Raw genomic sequence first — 14658 nt, 5'->3', positions numbered from 1 at the left:
GTCTAGATAATTCAGAAATTTTAAACTTTTTGTGATAAGATTCCAGGAATTTGCCAACATAACTGTATCTGAGAAAGATGGATAAAGCATAGGTAATATATATGGCAAACTCCTAAGACTGAACTGCTCACAAAGGTAGAAGTCTCCACCTAAAGAAAAGACTTTCAGAATTTCTTTTTATTTTGTTCACAATTGTTTATAATTCACTCAGAAATTTATTTCCCAATTTTGCCTAAGTTGGCCTTCATATCCACAGGTGTCAAATTTGCAGCCTGCGGGCCAGTTGCGTCATGTGCTGGCCGCACTACTGCCTGCTTTAGCGAAGGGGGAAAAAGTCCCAATACATCACATGACGATGCCATGACAACGCGGGTTTAGAACCATGGATTTTTAATGGTTGCCGTATTGTTTGGGTTCCACCTGTTATTTAACTATATAATGGCTGGTGTATTATAAAGCATCTTTATCTGCTCCTTTATTCTTTACCCAGGATTTAAGTAAAGCTATTTTCCATTACCTATTACCTAATCTTATTAACTGGAGGTGCCAATGCCCTGATTCTTCTGGAAGTAAAGCATGTCCTGTTCAACTGTGTGAACTATCACCAAGTACAATAAATTGAACAGGCCTGTATTGTTTATTTCCACTAAACTTTCTTACAGCACAAAATTGTTTGTAGTTCAGGCTGAAGAGTTGATTTGTAACTAGCCATATTAGAAGTTGATCCAGTTTAAACCAGCAGAAAATGTTCTCTAAAGGCTGTTCAGTATAAGAATGCAATACTTTTCTCTTTTAAATGTATTTACAAGAGACCAGGTTTTTTTTTTAAGTGAAGTGTTGGGCCTAGGGAACCAAACCAATACAAACCTACAAAGAATGCATTGGATAGAATTGAATGAGGAGTAGGGAGAACAAGTCTCAAGTCACCAGTCAGCTAAGAAGCTCACTATGGAAGATCCTGGCTCAGACACTGTCTCCAAACTGGAAAGTGAAAGCGATGAGGTTAAGGTAAAGGTTCCCCTCGCACATACGTGCTAGTCATTCCGGACTCTAGGGGGCAGTGCTCATCTCCGTTTCAAAGCCGAAGAGCCAGCGCTTTCCGAAGAAATCTCCATGGGCATGTGGCCAATATGACTAAATGCCGAAGGTGCATGGAACGCTGTTACCTTCCCACCAAAGGCGGTCTATTTTTTCTACTTGCATTTTTACATGCTTTTGAGCTGCTAGGTTGGCAGAAGCTGAGACAAGTAACGGGCGCTCACTCCGTTATGCAGCGCTAGGGATTTGAACTGCCGACCGTTCTGATCGACAAGCTCAGGGTTTTAATCACTGAGCCACCACGTCCCTTAACTAGATAGCTTACAATATACAAAAAAAAATTTAAAAATCATTGAAGCAATTCAGAATTTTCTGCAAACTATGGTCCAATTTTCCCAACAGAAAGGGATATCTTCATCACTTTCACACCAAACTCCACCCTGCTCAAAATAATGAGGAGAGCTGTATGATCCCAGAGAGCATACTATCCTCAAATGGAAAGCTGCCACCGAAAATATAATTCTCCAGGTGCAACCCTGCCAATCTCTGGCTCTTGCCCAGAACAATGTCTCTAATCCCCACGCTCTGCAGATAATGCAAAGGGACACAATGATGAAAGACACTGAGGTTGACTAAGATAAGGAGTAAAAAGCTACCACTTCTCCACCTTCTACCATAATGACAATGTCGTTTCCATCCCAAGCCCAATTTGGAAAGGCTAGACAGGAAAATCCATCTCATCTAGGATTCTTCTCAATCACTTTAATAAGATATGCTAATTTTGGAGAGTGGCTGGTATATCCAGACGGCGGTCAAGAAATGGCTGTCTTTTGAAGGAGCACACTATTATTCAATCAAGACGCACCATCACCTCTGCCAAGAATATATTCACCCCCACTTATGCCACAGTAATTTCTCTGGCCTCACATCATTCAAGAGAGACAAATATCTAATTCTGGAGCTCATCCATCAGAGATATCTGTCAATTTTCTCAGGAATCACTTCAAAAAGTCCAATATGTTTTTGCAAGATAGTCTGTCACCTTGCAGAGTATTTTTCTCTCTCCTGGATCACATTCACTCAGAAAGTTCCAAATTCACTTCTGATTCTTTCATTCACGATTTACCATCAGGATAACATGCAAGTATAATCTAATGACAATGGATTCTTACCTAGATTCCTATTTTCATATATACGCACCACAACCAATTCATACTCTCTAAGATGCGTTTCAATCTTTTCATTCGTACTTAAGCTTATAAATAAAACTATATTAATGGTGGCATTTCTCTCAGGGACCACACAAGCAAACCAAAAGTTGAACAGAAAGATGGTTCCTTCAAGAACCCAGATGACAAACCTTCTAGGCCAGGGGTGTCAAACTTGATTTAATTGAGGGCCGCATCAGGGCTGTATTTGACCTCGGGGGGCTGGGGTGGGTGCGGACAGCTCAACCTCACTCATGTGGGGGCACCTGTGGTGGCCCAAGCACTCTGCCAGAGAAAACAGGCTCCAGAGCTATGTTTTCGCCTGTGACAGCCTCCTGCAACACTCTGCCAGCGAAAACAGAGCTTGGAAGGGCTGCCTGTGGCCTTCCCAAGCTCCATTTTCAATGGCAGAGGCACCACGGGCCAGTCCTTCACTGTTTCCAGGGCAGCCCCATGAGCCAGATCTAAGCCCCCCCACTATGGGCTGGCCTTGAGTTTGACACCCTGATCTAGGCTTTTAAATATAACTCATTTAAGCATGTTACTTCAGCCCAAATTTTTCAGATAGTGTAATTTTCTACGTCTTGGATGAATAGATTTAGCAAAAAAATAAGAATTAAATCAAATGCTATTCCAAAAACTGCCAGCACCATTTTCCTCTTCCCATCTTTCATACTTTTACTTACTTCAGAAAATATCTCTGGCCAGAAGGTGTCTTTGCCATCTCCCAACCTGGTGGTAGGGGCACATCGTCGGGGATTTCAAAAGATGATTGACGGAGATGCTGAGAGGGTGTACCTCCAGGAACTACGCCAGATGGAGTAAGTGCACCTGGAGAAACTGTTCCCAACAAAGCTGGAGAAGAGTGAGCGCGAACATGCTGAGGAGTGAGGGCGCCCGCCGTTCCTGCATCCGTGCTGGCCTGTTAAACAGAGTTAAACAGTTCTTTAATCTATAGATACCCAATACATTAACAACATGCTAAAGAACCACTCCTCTCTAAATTGAAATATTTTGCAACTAGACTTATACTTAAAGACCAATGAATGTCTAGACTTAATATTTTAAAGACCAATGAATACTCATCCCAGCACTGCACACTAATCTTGAAATATGTGCAAGACAAAGTAACCAATAGAGCAGAATGGAAATAATTGTATAATAATTGTATAATGCTTTACAAAAACACTACTATTGAGTTATATAGAACTTTTATGTGTTTTGTGTTGATTTGGTTGCTTCTTATGGAACCTGGGAGGATGCTTTGAATAGACTAGAAAAATGGATTCTGAAAATTTATACTGTATATTTTTGAGACAAGCCAAATTATTCCCCGGACTTGTGGATAAAAAACACTAATGTTTTTTTATTTCTGCATTCTGTCAGGCACAAGAAGGCAACAGAAATAAAATCTGGTTGCTCTTAATAAAGGGATCATGCAGCTTTAGATTTTGGGTTTCTCCCCATGGACCCACATAGTTATAACTGCTTTTTAGAATGTTGAAGCACTCATTTTTTTACTAAGAATACCTGAGTCCATCTCTTTTTTTCTTTCCTTTCCCACTGCTTTCCCTTCTTTGTCCCACATCTTTATCAAGGACTTCAGAGACAGCTGTGAAAGCTATTTAAATAGTATTACAGAATAGGACAAACGAGGTCCACATTGCAAACAGTAATACATGTCTGGTTTTTCCTAAAATGTATTCCAGATGACAAAAGATTTAAAAGGGGGAGGAAAAGAAAGCAAAGCATGATTTAAAGCAGGGCAGAGCGAATCATTCTGTTCTTCAGACTTTCCTCCTTTTACTATGCATTTTGAATTAAAATGGACAAAAGTTGCCTTTAAAAAAAAACTATTTGGAAAATAATCCACACAACTTTTTCACATCACAAAAGCTTTTCCCCTGTACATTGTTAATGAAAGAGACAGGAAGAGGAGCAGGAACAACAACAGAACGTTAGTTACGGCGATGAATAAATATATTAGGGCATAGGCTTTTATCAACATATGATAAAAGTCCGACAGAGGAATATATATTTTTTTGTCTAGGATAGTGTGCCATTTTCTACGGGTTATGAAAACTTATGACATAGAAAATGTGTTAAAGAAATCTTCACAGTAGCCATCTGCATATCAGATTCTCTCCTGGAAAAAAAATGCCTCTAACCTAACATAAATAAAACAAATAGCTCTAAAAAATATCTAATGAAGCACCTCCATTCCTCTGCCACTTTTCAACAGATGTCCTGAAGACTGTTTAGGAAAACCTTTTTCGCATCTGCACAAAAGGTCTTGGAAGGACCCTCACCTCCCTTAAATCTCGGGAGGGAGGGATTAAGTCACAGCTGTGAACTATAACCAAAAATCCCTTCCAGGAACAGAAGGAATCCTTCTGTTTGCAGACAACTCTTTGAATCAATGGAGAACTCAGCTAGCAGAAGAGATAGGGAAGCAATTTTCATCAATTACCCTTTTCTCTGTGCCACATTCCATACTGTTCTGGAGAGACTCCCAGTCCCCCTAAGCTGATTTTGGAGGGCTGCAGAGGAAATTGGTGAGAACAGAGTCAACTTTCTCCAGACAAGGGGGGGGGGGAGGGAGGGGGCTTTTGCAGGATCAAGAACTCTTCAGCCAAGGAAGCAAACACATTCAAACCATTAAATTAACATAAATATTATGTTCCTATATATTAGCTCAAATGATACTAAGCCACATTTGTAAACTGTACACTATTCTTACTGTCAGCAACAGGACTGAATTTTTCCTTAAAATTAAAAAAAAACCTGTAACTATTAAAATTAATAATGACCTAAGGAATTCTAAGGGACCCGGTGGCTCAGTGGCTAAGACGCTGAGCTTGTCGATCAGAAAAGTCGGCAGTTCGGCGGTCCAAATCTCTAGCGCCGCGTAAACAGAGTGAGCTCCCGTTACTTGTCCCAGCTTCTGCCAACTTAGCAATTCGAAAGCACGTAAAAAATGCAAGTATAAAAAATAAGGACCATTTTGGTGGGAAGGTAACAGCGTTCTGTACGCCTTCGGCGTTTAGTCATGCCGGCCACATGAAACGGAGATGAGCACTGCCCCCTAGAGTCAAGAACGATTAGCACATATGTGCAAGGGGAACCCTTACCTTTACCTAAGGAATTCTGGGACTGAGTACAAAATTTAAAAAAAATGTCCATTTTTTTTTAAAATACATATATATTTGTTCCAAAGAAGAGTTAGGGAAAATTAGCTAACTTTATCTCTTTTTTTTTTCCTTCCAAGAGAATTATCACATCATAAGTCTAGCATTTACGTTTTATTGGACTAAAACTCCCATCACCATTTGACAGCAACAGAATTGTCTGAGAAAAGTATTAACTACAGTCTAAAACATTGGAATAATACATATTAGACAAATGTATTACAACATATTTGTTTTTATACTTAGGCACTAAGATAAAGAAGATGAAACTGCCTCTTAAACCGCATTAACAATATGCATACTTACGGAAAAAATTGCACTGGAATTGTTAAGGATGACAGCTGCTCCCAGCAAGTCATGTTAAATCATTCAAATAGAACACATGTTTACTAGCTTGTCTGGGTCAGTATTTATATCATAATTGCACAGAAGTATACCTCCACCATGGAAATAACTTGCTATTGTACGATGAATTGAGGAAATCTTAAATGCTAAGCAACACATTCACTGCTACTAATCCATTATTGACTGACTTTACAGACAAGAAATTATCTCTTCTTGGTGTTATTCAAATTTATAAATACAGTACATCTATTTATTCAAAACATAGTTGACTTTGTAGAAACCTCTTCAAAAGTGAATTGGCCAACCAAGGAGTTCTCAAAGATCATTTCAAAAACAAACAAGCTTTAAGAGGGAATTGAATTTGGATATAAGCCTAAAGTTGATATACAGGTAATCCTCAATTTACAACCACAATTGAGCCCAAAATTTCCATTACTAAGCAAGACATTAAGTGAGCTTTGCCCCATTTTTTTTTGCCATAGTTGATAAGTGAATCATTGCAGTTGTTAAGTAACTAACACAATTGCTAAATGAGTCTGGTTTTCTCATTGACTTTGCTTGTCAGAAGATCGCAAAAGGTGATCACATGACCCGGGGGCACTGCAACCATCATAAATACATGCCAGTTGCCAAGCGTTCAAATTTTGATCTCGTGATCATGGGGAAGTTGCAATGGTTGTAAGTGTGAAAAATGGTCATAAGTCACTTTTTTCAATGCCGTTGTACCTTCAAACCAGTGGCTAAACAAATGGTTAAGTCAAGGACTACCTGCACAACTGAACGTCTTTACAATTGATGTGTGTACAGATTAGAAAGCTTGACTGCAGAGATGTAAAGAGATTCCTGCTCTAATCAAACCAAACTTTAATTACTTCTACCAGATTTAATTAATCCAGAAACCAGTCTGCATTTCAGCAGATAACCTTCAACCAGTGTTAGTGTGTAAATACTGTAAGTTCCTCCCCACTTAGATCACCTAGGAAAAGGGGTCAACAATACAGCACCTATAGGCACTACTGCATTTATAAAACCACTAGATGGTGCTCAAGGATTTGACTTTTTAAATTGAGTTCTTATATAGGATTTGGCTCTGCCTTCATAGCAGAGTGCTCAATTTTGAATACTGTATTTAAATGAAATTGTGCAATAGTGCGCCTGCCACTTGAAAATGTTGCCACCCCTGTGCAACAGAATACTTTACACATGTACATTTCTTAAAATGTTAAGGTGTGTAACACATAATTAAATTATCCATTCATAATATATATAAAATTAATACCATTCAAGTGACAATTTTTATTTGTTTACTTTCTTTTAATTTCAAGCAATTTCTCACCCAAACCAAACAATTTGCTCCCCTTCCTATATTCTCGGCAAACTGAACGGCCCTCACATTTCAAACGTGAATTATTTGGGAAAAAGCAGAATACTTTTGTTGGGAGTATTTTTGCTTCTATATAAGGAATAACTTCTTTTTCATAGTTGTCACAGCAGATACTGAGGAAGTCAGCCCACATGGAAAGCATGTGTCAGGCTTTTATTAGGCTAAAGTTCAAAGGTGATCAAGCAAGAGTCTCCACTTACAATTCCATGGCTTAAAAGTCTAGGTTTTTTTCCATTTTGTAACTGACAAGTGAATTAACACTTAAGCCAAAGATTTATTTTTTTTTGAAGTATGATTTGAGCATCTTAAGGCTGTAAGCCAGCCAGTGTCACTTTGAAATGAGATGGGAGGCCAATAAATCTAATAACTAAACAAATAAAATCTTTCTTTTTAAAATACTTGTGCCGTCAAAAGACTCTTAAAAAGACATAACTAGTCACAGATATATTTGACAGAGTTACTGAAGAGCACTCACTCCTTTTTGCTATGTAAACAATAGCTAATAATTAAATGATTTTACCGAATATAACTTAAATATGCATTTTGAAAAAAAAATGGAAAGTAAAAGCTTTTCAAATAAACTTGATTTTTTTCCCAATTTTGCCTATATTATATCCATATAAACTCAAGCATGAACTCATGACTTGATGACCACAGGAAAATAAAGAAAATCTACTTTCATATCAAGCATCTTAGTTTATCGTTTGCCTTTCTCGTTGTGGCATTCCAGGCAAAAGGAATGGTCTGGAGGAAGCTCTACATAAATAAATTTGGACAGCCAGCTTGGTGTAGAGCAGCGGTCCCCAGCCTTTGTGACTTGGCGGTCCGGATGGGGAGGTGGGGAACTGGGCTGCCTCAGTGTTGATTGGCACACGCACACACAGCTTGACTCACGCGAGCATCAGGCTGGCATGCGCACACAGCTCAACGCCTGCCATTCTCATGAATTAAGCTGCGCACACCTGTGCACCTGTGTTCATGCGGCCCAGTACCGAATAGGATGTGGCCGGGTAGTGGGCTGAAGCCTAGATGTTGGGGACCCTTAGTCAGGCTAGAAAATAGGACACTGTGAGTTTTAGTCCCACCTTAGTCATGAAACCAGCTGGGTGATCTTGGGCCAGTCACTTTCTCTTGACACAACTCACCTCACAGGGTTGCTGTGGTGGTTAAAAACAGGACAAAAGTGTGTTATATATGTTCAACATCTTGAGTTATTTGTAATAATAATAAAGGAGGGGTATAAATAAATCACCTGGAGTTGGGGGGGAGGAACTCTTGCCCACCCAACCTGCTGTAACTTCAACAAGTCAACTGAGATGAATGATGCTATCAAAGTTCTTGGGTCTTCAATATCATTCCAAATCTAACTTTATAGATTTTAAGCATCTCTTTATTAAGAGATGCCAAGAACCTTGTTATAAGACAGTGAAGACTGCCATTGCAGCAAATTTGAAGAGTAGAATAGCATTTTTTTAAAAAAAAGGTAAAGGTGTCCTCTATCCAGCTGTGTCTGACTATAGGGGACAGTGCTTATCTCGTTTCTTAGCTGAGGGAGCTAGCCAATGTCTGAAGATGTTTCCATAGTCATATGGCCAGCATGACATCATGCTGTAGTGCAGAGCGTTTGGTGAAACACGGAACGCTGTTACCTTACCACCAAAGTGGTACCTATTTATCTGCTTGCATTTTCATGCTTTCAAATTAATAGTTGGTCTGGAGCTGGGGCAAGAATGGGAGCTCGCCATAGATGTCCTCTATTTCAAAGTAGTGTTCCAGGTTTAACAAATTTGAAATAAGATGAATGTAGGTGACGTTTGGTAAACACATCACTTAATTCAACGTTCAGTTCTTCTCCACCTCCCACCCTGTCATTAGCCTCCTTAAAGATAGAAAAAGAACAGGGATTATCACAAGCAGCTGAGAAAGACTGAAGGGTCAAAGTATACTCCCCACTGTCAGAATAGAGTCCGCAAAGGGTGTAAAATATATTATAGTTACTATTACAACCACTCCTATTAGCCCACACACAGAGAGAGCTAAGGAAAACAAACTATGAAAGAAGGGGCATGAACAAGTTAATTCAAGGCACTTTTCAGGAGAAAAAATGAAGCAAGAGCAAAAAGACACTTTTTTATAACAAATATGTAAATGAAGAAAACTGAAGCAACAATCAAAATATAAAGAACAGGCAAAGAAAGAAGTAGCTTTTCCTAAAGATGAGTTCTGAAAGAAATAGAGATAACATGAATTGGATAAATCTGTACATGGAATTAGGGAAGGTTTGGTGAATCTTACCTTTAAGACATGAAAAGGGCATAACCCCCCTCCCAATGCAACAATTATTCCTCCTAAGATGAAGAAAGAGCAGTACCTATTTTATCCTTTGATGAGGAAAATTTGGATAAGAAATGTAATGATGGTCAGAACTTCATCACAGCAAGAAAAGCTTTTTTTAAAACTCATATTTCTGGGACTGGTTTCTTCCTATTTCAAATATTAGGACTGCCAAAATGGCACCCTACAAAACCTTTTTACCAGTACCACAGAGAAGATGCAAATGAAGGAAGAGTCTGCTTCCCAGAGAGACACGTTCAAGAAAAGAGTGAAATTTTCCCATTTCCATTCATGAATCCACTTGTTCCTGCACATCCTAATCAACTTCACAGAGCTAAAGTCAGGATAAGATGGAAACAACAGCCATCACTTCCACTACTTTAAAATATGCTGAATAATGATTTTAACATTTGATGACATAAAACAATTGTCCTCTCTTGTGAAATTGGGAAACAAAAGAATACTCTGGGGTATAAAGAAATGGAAAACAGAAAGTGCTTTCTACACTTTTTTTTTCCTTTTAAAGGGAAATCTCCAACTCAGTGCAATTACTGTATAGGAAATCTATACAGATTTAAGTTATTAAAATATATTATTATAAAATAATATCATATGATATATTAATATAATTTATTATTTTATAATTATAAAGATGCAGTATCAAGCTGCATAGAGGCCATGCCATCTGACTTGATAAAGAATTTTCTTCCAAGAAAAACCAGTTTTACCTATTTTTGCACACAGTTATATTGGCATAAATCATATATACATACATACATGCATGCATACTATCATCGTAAGAAATCCAAACTTCACTTTGCTACAAAGGCATATTTATTTAGCCATTACATCATTAGCAACACCAATTACCATATGCATGTTTTACTCATATAATGCACAGGGTACAATATGATATGGCATGTGATGGCCCATTTCAGCCACAGGACTGCAAGAAAGGAGGCAAGCAGAATCACATTAGTTTTTACTGAATGAGAATTAAGATCACAATGATTTTTGAGAGGTTGTCAGCTAAGTAGCCAATTTGAATCTCATCTCTGAAGGAATAGAAAATTAAGATGGGTTTAGTACCCAGGTACTTAAAATTCCCCCTACCCCACTAGCATCCAATTTGTATATTAAGACAGCGGGCTCATGAGCTGATCTGATCATGATCCTATTATGGGTTAGGGTTAGAAGAAGGGCCACAGTGATAACACTCCAATTCTGTTGAAGACCTACATAAATCTAAGTTTACACATAGGCAGAGTATGCCACTCTGGGAGTTTACATATATAAATTGTACTTTTGTTTTCAATAACATGCAAAACATTTAGAAAGGGGGAGGGGGGGAAACGAAAATACTGTAAGAAAGGGGAGAAATTGTTCCCTCCCACCAAAAGTCTGTCAGAACTTGGATGAGGTGGTTCATCCATATTTGGACCTCCTTCTGGCATGACGGTACAGAATTCCTCTAACATGTATTTTTGGGGGGTTTCTCTGAATTTCCACTTCTCTCTCTTCATTTATATTTAGATTGGATGAGGAGTCCTAGTTGTTTTTTTAAACCAAAGCAACTTTGCAAATATCAAATACACGCTATTGTGGGATGAGAAACCTGCAGCCTTCAGGATGATTTCACAAAATCCTTGACCTACTTTTAAAACCCATCTGCAAAATTTCAGACCCTTGATATAAGTATCCCCTTGCAGCCTGCTGCTTGGAAAAAAACATAGGGGAACTTCAGACTAAAGGGGGGGGGGAGACAGAATTTCAGGAAAATAATGAGTGTGGCTATCCATTTTTATCACTATTCCTACCCACTGTTTTATGTCCATCATCTGGTCCCCAAAAGATTTGTGAGATAAAATAGCCCTCCCCACAAAAAGCTGCTATTCCAGTCTGGGATGATATTAACCAGCATCATAATCAATGAAAAAAAAAAGTCTGATGCCCTAATCCCAGATTTATCTCATTAGTGTTCCAGTAACTGCAAATGTCTGAATAAAATGAACTTCCAAAAAACTGTATTTAAGAATTTCTCCAGCCTTCCTCAACCTGGTCCCTCTCGGACTGGGTTGGAATACAATCCCCATCAGGCACAGCCAGCAGGGCAAGACCTTGTTGGCTGGAGTGTTGTAACAATATTGTTCCAGGAGTTGTCCCATTCAGACTGGAAAGGGCTGCTTCATTCATCTGTCATATTTGCTACAGAAATGTTCCTTTGCTGGTTTAGATTTAGATGCTGCTTTTTTCTCCTGCACTGAAAACAGATTTAGATCTCACTTTTTTTCTCCTGCAGCTGGAAATGGATTTAGATCCCACTTTTTTTCTCCTGAAGCTCAAAACAGATTTAAATCCCACTTTTTTCCTCCTGCAGCTAAAAACAGATTTAGATCCCGCTTTTCCCTCCACTCCAGCAGCTGAAAAGGACATCCTCTCAGCACCCACTTCCTCCCGTTTTCCACCCTTTCTCCTCCCGGGGCTAAAAGAAGAGGGTGCCGGGCTCAAAATCCCCTCGGGCACTGCCACGGCGAGAGTCGGGACAGCCTCCAGAAAAAGCCTGGCCTCTCTGCCCGATCCCCCATCTTCCTCCCACCGCCAGGCAAACTCCGGCGGCGGCGGCAGCGCTTGGAGGGGGAAAAGAGCCTTGGCTGCTTCTTGCGACCTCCTCCGTCTTAAAAGCCCCTTCGCTCCAGAGGCTCGGCCTCTTCTCCAAGATGTCTCCGGACTACAATTCCCAGCCTGCACAATCTGGAGAAGGCGGTGGTAGGAGGGGGAGGGGGGGAGGAAGGCAGACGCGCTCCCTCTCTCGCCTTTCCCCGGGAAAGTTTTCCAAAGCCACTATTGGCGGGGAGGGGGGGAGGTGTGTGTTTGTGTGTGTGTATCTGCGTGTGGTAAGTTTATGTATGTGTATGTGTGAGAGAGAGTTCCCGGAGACCCCCACCCCCACCCTCCCTCCCTCCCACCCGCTTCTCCCCCTCACCTGGCGGGAGTGGGCCTTGGGCTCCGGAGGCTTGAAGAAGGAGTCCGGCAGTTTGCGGAGCCGCATCGGGAGCGTGTGGGGGACGTTGGCGCCCTTGGGGTTCATGACGGCGTTGAAGAGGGCCTCCAAGTCCGTCTCCGAATCGCCCCGGACGTGGACGACTTGATGGCCGGCCGGGGGAGGCCCCGATACGGCTCCCCCGCCGGGCTGAGGCGCCGGCGGCGAGGCTTGCCCCGTAGGCTGCGCCTGCGACGGCTGGGGCTGCGCCGCCGACGGCGCCTGTTGGGGCTGCCCGCCGACGTCCATGGCCGTCTTGTCTCCCTCTCCGGCGGTCTCTCTCGCTCGCTCGGCTTAAGCAACAGCGCCGGGCTGGCCGCCCCGCATGCCCAGGCGCCGGGGTCGTTCGCTCCCTCGCCCGTCTCCCGCGGGAGGGGGGCTCCGGGGGCCCGACACGCGGGAGGGGGGCACTCGGGACCTCCCGCGCTCTCGCACCGCCGAACGCGGAGCCAGGGGCATAAAAATCCGCCTCTTTCGCGCACCAACCCCTTCCAAACAAAAGTTCGGAAAGACGCCCGCCCGAGCCTGCTCCGCCCAGCGCGCGCCCGCCCGCCCCGACTCCCGACAAGCAGCTTTTAATTCCAACTCAGTCGGGTTTAGGGAGCCCGACGCGGACGCCACCTCTTCTTTTTTTTTTCCCCGCGCCCGGCCGCGCTAAAATTGAACGGCGCCGAACTTTTGTCTCCCCCCACCCACCCACCCAAGCTTCTTTTCCACGCTGTAGTGTTTTTTTTTTTGTTTTTTTCCCCTCCCACTTCCTTCTATTCCTAACTGGTGCGGCTGCTTCTTCGACGCTTCCAGATTAACTTGTTTTCTAAATTCCTGTGGAGCCGCCCGGGCAGGATTCACCGTCGCCGATGTGGACAGGAAACATGGAGTTTATAGTTTTGGCTCTCTTCCCTCCCTCTCCCCCCCCCTTTCCCAAAAAGTTTTCCAACCCTCCCAAAGAGGGGAGGAGGAGGGACAGTTGGGACTATTTTCTCTTCCTCCCCCACACTGGAAGAAAAGGGGAAATAGCAACTAGACCCCGACCCATCAGGCTTAGAAGGGGGAAAGAGAAGCACTTTTCCTTTGTCACCCCTCCCCAATACACACACACACACACACACACACAAATGAACAAACTGTGCCACCACCCCCACTTGCTGTTGTCCAGATTTCTGCGCTTGGAATTCTCACAACCGCACAAGGGCAGTGCTGGGAGTTGTAGTCCAACGGGCTGGATGCAAGTCCTGACCAGCGCAAAACTCTTTGATTGTAAACCTGAAATTAGCTATGCCTGCCGCCCAGGCAAAATCACCGCGCAGGACTCGTTTTGCAGAAGATAAATAAGTGCTCGTCGGGGGAAAAAAACACGGGTACAAGACACGCAGGTGTAAATAAAAGTACAAGTAACTGACGTAAAGTTTTTAAAAAACAAAAAACCACCACATCGGAATGTGGTAGAGATGGCACTGTGCTTGTATGACTGTTATTGTTTTAGATGTGATTATTTCAGCTTTTCATGAGTTTTTTTAATGCTTTTTTTCTTCTTTCTGACATTATTACATTGTTCTTTTGGGTTTTAATATTTTTCATTGTTAGCCTTGCAGACTGTTTGTGTGTGTGTGTGTGTGTGTGTGTGTGTGTGTGTGTGAGAGAGAGAGAGAGAGAGAGAGAGAGAGAGAGAGAGAGAGAGAGAGAGAGAGAAGGGCAACTGTATAAATGTGGTAAATAGATCCTCAAGTTGATCCCGATTCAGACACACTGTTTAATGGAAGATGGTTGTTTATATTAAAATAAAATAAAAACGTTTTTTAAAAAGTTGATCCCGATTCCTGGTGATTAAAATGGACATAACCTTACCAATTTTTGGCAACAGTACACAAATTATAAAGACACTTGCTCAAAAAAAAGTGTATTATACCGGACAACACATAATTAGGATACACATCACTAACCATTTAAGATTTATGACTTTTTAAATAAATAGGTGCATAAATACAAGAACAAATTAAGAGACAAACTTCTTGTCCTCTCCTCTAATCCTGTCAACCACTCCAGAATGTTATCTTCCAGTGTCTTTATCTCTCTAAAACCTATTCTTGGATTTAATCGTTGAAATCATGATTGCACGTGATT

At 41.5% G+C, this 14658-nt stretch overlaps 1 protein-coding gene across 1 annotated transcript in view; it reads right to left on the bottom strand.

Annotated features, from left to right (window-relative positions):
• Positions 1-13124, bottom strand: part of YAP1 (Yes1 associated transcriptional regulator) — a 91092-nt gene extending 77968 nt beyond the window's left edge. The window contains 2 exon segments of the mRNA XM_032219305.1: positions 2933-3168; positions 12481-13124. Of these exon segments, the coding sequence (XP_032075196.1) occupies positions 2933-3168; positions 12481-12786 (542 nt within the window). The 5' untranslated portion in view covers positions 12787-13124.
• Positions 13125-14658: the final 1534 nt, after the last annotated feature.

Source organism: Thamnophis elegans, chromosome 6 (assembly GCF_009769535.1).
Source record: "Thamnophis elegans isolate rThaEle1 chromosome 6, rThaEle1.pri, whole genome shotgun sequence".
NCBI classification, from domain to species: Eukaryota; Metazoa; Chordata; class Lepidosauria; order Squamata; family Colubridae; genus Thamnophis; species Thamnophis elegans.
The sequence above is the reverse complement of the archived record's forward strand: the minus strand, read 5'-3'. Positions and strand labels throughout refer to the sequence as shown.